The following is a 10,845-nucleotide window of genomic DNA, read 5'->3' as shown; positions in this document are numbered from 1 at the left end:
TTTTCTCATGAAACCTCATTGAATGAAGGGTAGTTTAGACGGTTTTTGGCATCATGCTCTGAAAAGCCATTTTTAAACAGCAATATCTGGAAAACTATCTCACCTGTGGCCTTCAAAATTTCTACAGTGTATATCAGTTACTAAACGCCTCCAGACATGGAATATCAGGGGTGTAGCTCAATGATAACCTAGTAAGGTAGGTACTTAAAATGAGGCTTGTTGAAATAAAGTAGTACGTTTGAAGAGTGGCCTAGCTCCCATTTTTACAGATAAAAGACTTCTATCATTTCTGCCTCTATCTCTGGTGTTAGCTTAAACATTCTACAAAATATGGTTTCTCTCAGATGATTAGTTTCACAGATATTAAGGCTCAAAAATGGAAGTAAAAACATCTTTGCCCAACTTCAGAGTCATATTCCAAAAAACTGACAACACGTATCAGGGTCCAAACTTACTTTTTTTTAAAGATCATATTCTTGTTAAAATCATATTAAAAAATCAGGAGGGTGTTTTGCCTCATTTTGTCGCAGTGATTTTTTAAAGATCCTGATATTGGTGGGGGTTTTGTGGCCGGTTTTGGTACTGCATGTCCTAACAGCGTACTAGTAAACAGCAGCAGGGCAATTCAATTGTGTTTTACCATTTACCAAAGACTTACATGTGACTTAATGCTACTGATAAATTTAGCCTTACGAAAACATTAAAATGTAGCACAGTTGTAGTTACAGAGGCAATAAGGTCCTTGAATGTGAGTTAAACATGGTGAAAGCAGCTTTTAATGTCTTAAACCATGAACAAACAGCATAATATTGAAGACTGTACATTTTGTCATACTTTAAGTATATAAATTACACAACCAAATCAAATAATAATCTTAATTTGAGCATAAAGATTTTACATTACAGTAGAAAAGTCTCCAAAGTTTGATATTGAATAACAGTTTGTCTCTGTGCTCACTATGAGACAATATGTGAGTTGTGTGTATGATCAGAAATGGTGGATAGGAAGTATCAGAGATGTTTCAGATGAAGATGAAGATCTACTGGTTCAGTTCATGCACCCACATGGCCCTGCCAAGAGTTTCTACTGGCCAAGAAGAGAAGACATGTGCAATGTCCCACTGCAGCATAGAATTGCAAGATTTGACGTTCCCTCTACAGAAACTGGGCGCATGTATGCCATCAAAAAAGATGAGCACAATAGAGCAGAGATGTACATTAGACTATTTGTAAAGTCACTGCCAAATTAATGAATGTGACTAAGGAATTGGATCTAAAAGATGAAAAATGTGTGATCCCTCATAGTGAGCATAGAAACAAACTGTTAATCAATATCAAACTTTGGAGACTTTTCTACTTTATGCTCAAATTAAGATTATTATTTGATTTGGTTGTGTAATTTATATACTTGTATGTATGTAAGTATGACAAAATGTACAGTCTTCAATATTATGCTGTTTGTTCATGGTTTAAGACCTTAAAAGCTGCTTTCACCATGTTTAACTCACATTCAAGGACGTATTGCCTCTGTAACTACAACTGTACTACATTGTAATGTTTTCGTGAGGCTAAATTTATCAGTAGCATTTAGTCACATGTAAGTCTTTGGTAAATGGTAAAAAACACAATTGAATTGCCCTGCTGTGATGTTTACAAGTAGGCTGTTAGGACATGTAGTACCAAAAACGGCCACAAAAACCCCACCAATATCAGGATTTTAAAAAATCACTGCGACAAAATGAGGCAAAACACCCTCCGGATTTTTTAATATGATTTTAACAAGAATATGATATTTAAAAAAAGTAAGTTTGGACCTGATACTTGTTGTCAGTTTTTTGGAATATGACTCTGAAGTTGGGCAATGATGTGTTGACTTCCATTTTTGAGCCTTAATATCTGTGAAACTAATAATCTAAGAGAAACCATATTTTGTAGAATGTTTAAGCTAACACCAGAGATAGAGGCAGAAATGATAGAAGTCTTTTATCTGTAAAAATGGGAGCTCAGTCACTCTTCAAATGTACAACTTTATTTCAACAAGCCACATTTTAAGTACCTACCATACTAGGTTATCATTGAGCTACACCCCTGATATTCCATGTCTGGAGGCGTTTAGTAACAGATATACAGTGTAGAAATTTTGAAGGCCACAGGTGAGATAGTTTTAAAAAATGGCTTTTCAGAGCATGATGCCAAAAACCGTCTAAACTACCCTTCATTCAATGATGTTTCATGAGAAAACTATTGACAGTAGAGACCTAATATTTTGGATCTGTCCTATTAACAAGTGTGTCTTTGTACTTGAATTTTTTCAGGACATTCTGAGATGGTCAGGTGGGAGGCATTTGATGAAATGACACAGAATGACCCATTTATTAGTTATGATGATAAAGATCAATGATCGTTCTAATTATTGTTTAAACAGTCTTTTAATTGATTGTTTATTGTTGTGGTCTATAAAGTGTGAAAATGTATTTCACAAGTTCCCAGAACATCTATCTATGTCTTGTTTTTTTCCTGACATAAATATATTTATTTATTATGAATAAATGGTACATGTAAATCTGAAAAATACCACATATACCTTACATACAGTATTTATATACTCATGTACTCTGCCAGTATATAAAATGAGAACGTATTATATTATTAATGTGCTCCCTCTCTACCTGCCAGTTGGTGGAAACTCCTCTCAGAGCAGCTCGCCCAGCTCCAGCGTCCCAAACTCCCCGGCCAGCTCCGGCCACATCAGGCCCAGCTCCCTGCACGGCCTCGCCCCCAAGCTCCAGCGCCAGTACCGCTCCCCCAGACGCAAGTCTGCCGGCAACATCCCCCTCTCCCCTCTGGCCCGCACCCCCTCACCCACCCCTCAGAGCAGCTCACCGCAGCGCTCACCCTCCCCTCTGCCCAGCCATGCCCTGGCACAGTCTGCCGTGGGGCAGTCATTCCCCGTGAAGCTCCACTCCTCCCCTCCCCTGGTGAGGCAGATATCCAGGCCCAAGAGTGCGGAGCCTCCCCGGTCTCCGCTCCTCAAGAGGGTGCAATCAGCTGAGAAACTGGCCTCCTCCCTCTCTAACTCGCCCTCGTCTCCCTCTGGGGGGGCAGCTGTGGGAGCGACTGTAGGGAGCCGGAAACACAGTCTAGACATCTCCCATTCAGAGTTCAAGAAGGAGATTCTGCAGAGAGAGCCCAGCCTCCAGAGCCTTCAGGTATGAGCTCATCACGCAAAAATACAAGCTGACAATATATTGATTGTGTCTTGAAATAAGAAAAGTCTGAACTTGTTTTGTTCCTCTCTCGCCTGCAGGAGTCGGCTAGCGAGGGTCTGCTGTCATCAGTAGGACGCAGTGTGGAGAAGGGCAGCCTGCAGAAACACACGTCCTCATCCAGGAAGTTGGGGCGTCAGGAAGGGGACGGGGCCCTCAGCTCGGTGTCCGGCTCGCTGGGTCTGGCCCCCGGGAAGAGCAAGCTGAAGGACAAGCTGTCTGCCATCCGGCAGGACCGGGCCGAGCGGAGGGAGTCGCTGCAGAAGCAAGACGCCATCCACGAGGTGGATTCCTCTGAGGACGAGACAGACGAGGGCTCAGAGGACAGTCAGGACGGACGCAGGGGAGCCACCTTCACCCCTCCTCCCCTGCTGAGGCCCACCACCATGAGAACGGGCCCCGGAGGCACGCTGCCGTCCCTCTGTCTCTCCCCCTGCACACCTCACGCCACCTTCACCCACACAGGGCCCCCCCAGGTAGGCAGGCCCACTCCCTCGCACACCCTCCCCTCTGTTGCAGAGTCGAAGCCCAGTCAGAGCGCCTCCTCTCTGGGAGGAAAAGATGCGAGATCTGCCCAATCTACAGAAGGTTCCAGACAGGAGAGGAAGGTTCTGGAGCCGAGAGACACCACCAAACCCACTCAGGGCCCCCTCCCCTTCTCCACCCCAGGCAGTGCATTCATCTCAGTCAGCAAGGACACTTTCCTCAAACCAACTCCTCCACAAGACTCAAAGAGTCTCAGGGGGAAGACTGCACCGTCAGAGCCCAGGGCAGAGGACCAAACCCTGGACAGCCCTCAGACCACGGCCCCCTCTACCACGATCACCACAAAAACCACCAACTGCAGAACCACCACAGACACCAGAACGACCACCAGTATTACAGACTGCCCAGCTACTGACAGCCAAGAGACGCCCCGTGCCTCCTGCTCCTCTCCTGGCATCCCCAAAGAGAAGAAGGAGGCTGACAACCGGAGACTATGTGCTGTCACTGCTGCAAGTCTAAGTGTGTCGTCCGCTTCTGGCTCCAGCTCCAGCTCCACCTCCCCAGCTCCCGAGAGTGCCGTGGAGAAAGTTGTGTCCCAGCTTGCAACAGTAGCTAAGAGCGTCCTGGGTCCCGTCAAACTGAGCGCTGCTGCAGACAAGAGCCAGAAGGACCAGCAACCATCCAGGGGTGGCACCCCAGAAGTCCCACCTGCTGCCCCCCTCCTGAATCAGCTCCCAACCTCTCAGTCGCCTCACATTTTGGAGACTCAAATCAGACAGAAAACTGAGCAAGTTGCCCCGCCGACCCCCTCGCAGAGGTCGTCCAAACCCTCAACCCAGAAAGACTGTGCAGCGCCGCCTGAAAGGCCCACCCCCGGGTCTGCCTGTAGGGAGAACGCTGCTCCGTCTGCTTCTGCACAGCGGCCCGCTGCAGCAGCCGCTCAGCCCGCCCTCAACGCCCGCCAGAGCTCCTCCTCCACAGCACCTGAGCCGCAGCGCAAGAGGTCCGAACCCCCGACGACTACTGCCACCGCCAACACCAACGTAGCGTCCGCCTCGCCGCCCCAAGACAAAGCCACCAGCAAGAAGACGTAGCAGCAAGAAGCAGGGAACCAGAACAACATGTACAGATCACACCGCTCAGTGCTGGCTTGTTTTAGAACTCACACAAACTGCATGTTTGGAGGAAAACATATTAGTTACGTCGCACTAATCAGAGAGTTTGGCTTTCAAGGCAAAAGCAAAGGGAGAGACCCAGAGACAGATGTGGTAGTCCTAGTTCCATTCCAGATGTTCTGTGCTCTGAATGTTTGTGTGAGTTATTCTGGCGTCCTGACTCTTTGGTTTCTGCTTTCCGACTAAATGCCACAAGGAGTTTTTTTCCCCTTGCTTTCTGCAAACCTGTACGGGGCTAGAAATGAAGAGGTCGGTGGTCGGTGCACGTACGATATCAAATCTAGACACATCACACCTTTCACGCTCATGATCTCGCTTGCACTGCCTTATTACCTTTCACCTTGATGCTCAGCACAGCCTCCACACATGTTCCTAAACCGATCCGGACGGGCCTCACTGATCACACACTCCTCCTCGCCCCGCCACGCTGCAAGAAGATTGTATCTCAGCAATAAAGCGCAGCGTATGTTTAGCAATCTGTGTAAATGCATTACAGTGTTTTTAATAGGACTAAATCTGCACCCAGCTAACTAGGCCAAATTAAATTCTCCTCTCGCCTTCGTCCCTGCTGATCCGGCAGGCCTGCAGAGGGGAGATGTATTCCCTGAGCACAGATCCCAGGCGTACTTCAGCCATTTGAAGAGATTCCTGGGAATGTCAGTGCTGGATTAGATTAGCGTTTGTGCTGATGTGTCAAGGCCGTAGAACCATGACTCTGCAGTTTCAATCCTAAACTCCTCACAGCTGTAAGTGAATACTTTCTCCTAGTTTCTTTAAATGCTTTTTCTGAAGTTCCAAGCATTCATCTCATCAAACTATCCCAAACTTATTCACAATAATTAATATCTAGTATTCTCAAACTTTATTTCCCAGATCTGTTTCAAACACTGGGAAAGCATGTTGGCCTGGAAAGTAGTCCAACATGGAGTTTGTACAGTTCTACACGGCTGGGTAGGTTTTAATTATTGGATCCCGTTCCAGGCTGGAAACCCACATTTGCTGAGCGTTAGAACTGATGAAACTGTATTCAGCGTTTTATTTCTCCTCGCTCTTTTTTTTATTAGCAAAGAGCATCGCTAACTGCCGCTTTCACATGTTGCTGGTTCGCAGATTATTTAGCTGTAGCTTATTAGATTCCTACAAAATGCTGAAAGCTAAACCTAAATGCTTCAATAAGAAATTTGTAAAATAGTAGCACAGTGACACATTTTTCATAGTTGTGGTTCTTCACTTGAATCCCAGCAGTTAGCAGCCGGGCGTGTCGGATGTTTGACTTCACACACAAACTAATGAAGCTACGGATGTGAATGTAGACCTGATTGAATTGGCCGTCTGCACACTAAAATCTTCACCAACATTCAGCTGAAGAACCCAAACTAAGCTGGTTACCGTAGCAACACCGTACTGTTGGACCGCCACCTCTTTACTTCAAGCTCCATCGGCCTCTGAAGGCTGCCGTCGTTTTATTTGGTATCTGGACCAACTTGCTGTGTTCTTTGCCTCTGATCCTGTTAAGTCATCAGAAGTTACTGTGTGTGTGTGTGTGTGTGTGTGTGTGTGTGTGTGTGTGTGTGTGTGTGTGTGTGTGTGTGTGTGTGTGTGTGTGTGTGTGTGTGTGTGTGTGTGTGTGTGTGAGAGAGTGTGAGTGAGAGGGGTAGAGTGTGTTTATTAATTTGTGTGTGTGTGTATACACATAAAATATTTAAAGTTCTGTTGTGCTTCTGTTTTATACCCTGAGTGTGTGTGTGTGTGTGTGTGTGTGTGTGTGTGTGTGTGTGTGTGTGTGTGTGTGTGTGTGTGTGTGTGTGTGTGTGTGTGTGTGTGTGTGTTTTAGGACTACTTTGTTCAGGACCCCCTGCTACCTGTGTATGTGGTCTAGCTCTCTCCCTGTCTGTGTCGGGCTTTGCCTTCGTCTCATGCGTGCGTTGGGTTGGAGCTCAGTTCTGCTTTCGCTTCGCTCTGTAAAAACTACAAACTACAAACTGCAGTTAAAATCAGTTCCTCGTGTTTTTGTTTGAGGATTTTCTTCTCTTTTTTCGGATATACCACCTTTCATTTTGACTGTCCTTGTGATCTCTTCCCTGATTCCTTATGTACATTTGAAAGCAAAACATGGATAGTTTTTGTTTGTTTTATTTTGTTTGGCATTTTGAAGGAAATCCCCTTTCATTGAATGCATGGCGAGCCCGACCCCGGTAGATCCTGACCCGGTGTGGGCCCGACCCCGGTGTGAGCCCGACCCCGGTGTGAGCCCGACCCCGGTAGAGCCCGACCCCGGTGTGAGCCCGACCCCGGTAGATCCTGACCCGGTGTGAGCCCGACCCCGGTGTGAGCCCGACCCCGGTGTGAGCCCGACCCGGTGTGAGCCCGACCCGGTGTGAGCCCGACCCCGGTGTGAGCTCTTCATATGAACTAAAGCTCCTTCAGTGTTGTGTGTGTTTCCTGGGCTTGTGTCATCACAGGTGTGAGTGTAATTAAGAGCTTTCAGGCTCGGTTCTAAGGACGCGGTTGAACTGACTTCAACACTGACTGTGGCAATCTGTAATATGTTTACATGTTCTTATTTGTATCTTTATGTTTTGTTTTTGTCAATGGAACGTGTTGCCTGTAGCAATCAAACCTCCTCTGAAAGGCTAGGATAACGATGTGGTGTTAATAATATTTAGCTGTTTGATGAAGAGGTCGCCTGTGATGGAAAGACTCAGCCTCCACATGTGGAAAGCATCTCCACGCTCGTGCACGTCGCTGGCCGTCTCGTCTGCAGAAGTGTGTTAACGCTCTGTGGGACTCGTAGGGAGGAAGCAGCTCCCAGCTCGCTACAGTGGGCTTCAGCCAATCAGACAGCCAGGAAGTCGTGACTAATCTGTCTTTGGTGGCGTCAGACATTGGATGTTATCCACGTACACAACACAGGCTTCTGGCTCTCAAAGATGTAACGACAGGGCAGAAATCAGTCTGCAGGTGAGATTCTAGCGAGCACGGACGCATCTATAAAGTTTTGAGCTCAAAATACAAAATGTTGTCTGTAGATTTGAGTCGGCAACGATGGCTGGTTTTGATTTCAACTGGAACAGCTGGATTCTGTAATCTAAGGAGTCTTGTGTCTAGCAGATCCAGAGCGGATGAAATTATATCAAAGTTGAAGCCAAGCAAAAGGTTTCCTCTGTTCGTCCAACATTCCTCGTCAGTTTGAGATTTGTATTCTTCAGTTCAACCTGGAAAGGAAGTGTTTTCCTGTTAAATTCCACTTTCTTAGTAACATCAGTGAGTTCATCAGGTTTAGAGAGATGTAGTGCTTAAAATCTGAGAGCAGACTTCAAACAGTGGCAGGGCCAATATTATCAGTAGCATTTGAGCTTACCACGTCAGTGAAGAACGGTGCGGTTAGGTGGTTTAGGTCGTTTAAAGGGATCCTTATCAAAAAGAATCAATCAATCAAGTAAATATCGGTGCCTCAACAATTCTGTTGGATTCTTCATACAACTTGTTTGTTGCTTGATTATGTGTCCGTGTGCGCTCTTTAATCCTGACGTATCCGTCACGACTCACCTCCGCTGTGTCCGAGGTCGTTGTGGATGTGATCGCTGATCTCTGGAGGCGTCGTCACACTTTCTGTTTTACATCCGCCGTCGTCGTCTTCCACTGCAGATGGGATTTTCTTTACATGATTGGATCCCGTGTGTGTTTGTGTGTAATCACACACACTCCAGCCCATCTGCTCTCAGCTGGTCGTCCTGCACGCACACGCACACACACACACACGCACACACACACACACACACGCACGCACGCACACACACACGCACGCACACACACGCACACACACACACTCACACACACTAACACACACACAGATGAATACTTGTGCCGTCTAATGTAGCGGTGCCAGTTTTACTGTCTCCACTGACATTTTAAGCACACGCACACACAAATACGCACACACCTTCTCCCATATGTCAAGATGATGGTCCAGCCATCTGCTGGAGAGTGAAGCAAGTGTCAGGTTCCCTGGTGGAGTCATTAATCTCAAGCCCTGAGCCTGTTGACCGCCCACACACACACACACACACAGGGTCAGGTTGGCCAACACAAACATTACCCAGCCTCCTTCAGGCTCCTCGGTCCCGTCCCAATCCCGTCGGTTCAGCAGTAACACTGTTAGCACTTTGTTCGATCTCCAGCCTGTGTTTACCCATCATGCACCTGCTGCTCACTTGCAGAGACCCACAGAAGCAGACACGGAAAGTCATTAACCAGCTGAGAAGTCAAATTGAAAGTGTAATCAGTCTGAAAGTCGGGATTGAAGAGCGTGTGTGGAACCGTGTCACCGTGTTTTGATACAGAGGCCAAGCGTACGTTCTTTTTGACACATTATTCTGAGAAACATGAAAAAAATGTTGACGTCCAACAAAGGCGCTTAAGTTAAATGTTATACACACAAAAGAAGAGAATCTAGATTCTTTACTTTGAAACTGATTGAAATAAGAAACAAACTGATCCAAAAATAATCATGGTGATTTGATTCCAGCTCCCAAAACTCGACGGTTAATAATCGATGCCGGGACACAATCCATCAGGAGCTCAGAATCACAACAGCTGCAGGAAATCTATCCTTCTAGATTGATTCCCTCTGTAATCTCTACTCTTCTCATGAATTAACTTCCATACGTAATACTGAGTCCTGTCGAAGCCGCTGCGTCAAACTCTCAAAACGAAAACTTAAAAGTGAATTAAGTTTAGGATGGACCAAATCAGGATTTCAACCCTCAACCCATTTGCAGATGACTCTGTCTTCGAGCAGATATTAAAGAGTGAGCGGTCTGTACAGCTCTGAGTGAACATGAACGCCATCTGAGACATATAGAGGATTCAAACGTGTGACTTTGAGTATGACGAGGTGAAGCCTTATTACCACTAACACACACACACTCACACGTTACATTCAGTGACGTTCCAGTGTGCAGTCCATTAAGCTCGTATTTGTGGGGGCGGGGCTTGCCTCTTGCAGACGAGGGCAGTATTTCTAAGCTGTTTTGTGTTTGTCTTTAAAGAGTGATGAAGAGGAGGAGGAAGATTCAGCTGAGCACCATAAAAGCTTGAGAAAGACGTTGAGAGAGAGAAAAAACATTGCTAGAGTAAAACCAGTGCAATATCTTTTTATTTTTTATTGTGGTAAAAGCATGTTGTTGTCAATCTTACCTTACAACAATAATAAAGTTTTTTTTATGTACACTCTGGTTTTTGCAGCGTCCTGATTGTGTTTGATGTTTTTTTCCTTCGCTCCGCTTTATGTGGCACATGATGCTTTTTACATTAGAGCAGCATTTTTTGGAGTGCGATTTCTTCTCCTGAACCCACATAAAGTCAGAATCAATAAAGGATGAGTTGCTCTAGTTTTAAACCGGGCCAGTACACTGCAAAAACATCGCTGTCGAATCAAGTCATATTTATCTCTAATTGTTATTGAGGTTACACGTTACTAAAAAGTCACCTTTATAGTATTTTCTCAAATTCTGGAGTACATCAGGTACTTTTGAAAAACTGCGTGATGTTCATTTCTTATGTTCGGCTTGGATGCTGGTCATCACTATCGAAGCCCCCCCTGAGCACAGCACACCTGGTCTCCATGCAGGACCCTCATCAACCACATGGACATCCTGCAAGTCCTGCAAACTGGGGTAAGCTCTTTTGTTGTCCTGTTCATACATTATTGTCTTTCTTCTTGGGAAGTGAAAAGAAAGCTCTGCAACAAATATCAAGTTAGCAGGGGAAAGGATATGGAGAATGTCTTGATGCACATCTGGATTCAAGGCTGTGCTTCTTTCCAACAACAACACTTCAGAAAACCTCACATTGAGACTTGTGCTGGTCTTGGTCATGACTTGGTCTCGGTTAAGGTGGTCTGGACTGCAACCAGGG

At 45.8% G+C, this 10,845-nt stretch overlaps 1 protein-coding gene across 1 annotated transcript in view; it reads left to right on the top strand.

Moving 5' to 3' along the window:
* mast2 (microtubule associated serine/threonine kinase 2) overlaps positions 1–8,714 on the top strand; it is a 170,308-nt gene extending 161,594 nt beyond the window's left edge. Inside the window, 3 exon segments of the mRNA XM_084012386.1 lie at positions 2,483–2,502; positions 2,676–3,208; positions 3,307–8,714. Of these exon segments, the coding sequence (XP_083868512.1) occupies positions 2,483–2,502; positions 2,676–3,208; positions 3,307–4,845 (2,092 nt within the window). The 3' untranslated portion in view covers positions 4,846–8,714.
* Positions 8,715–10,845: the final 2,131 nt, after the last annotated feature.

The sequence above is a fragment of the Eutrigla gurnardus genome (assembly GCF_963514095.1).
Source record: "Eutrigla gurnardus genome assembly, chromosome: 6".
Classification (NCBI taxonomy): Eukaryota; Metazoa; Chordata; class Actinopteri; order Perciformes; family Triglidae; genus Eutrigla; species Eutrigla gurnardus.
Note: the sequence above shows the minus strand (reverse complement) of the source record. Positions and strands in the feature narration are given on the sequence as shown.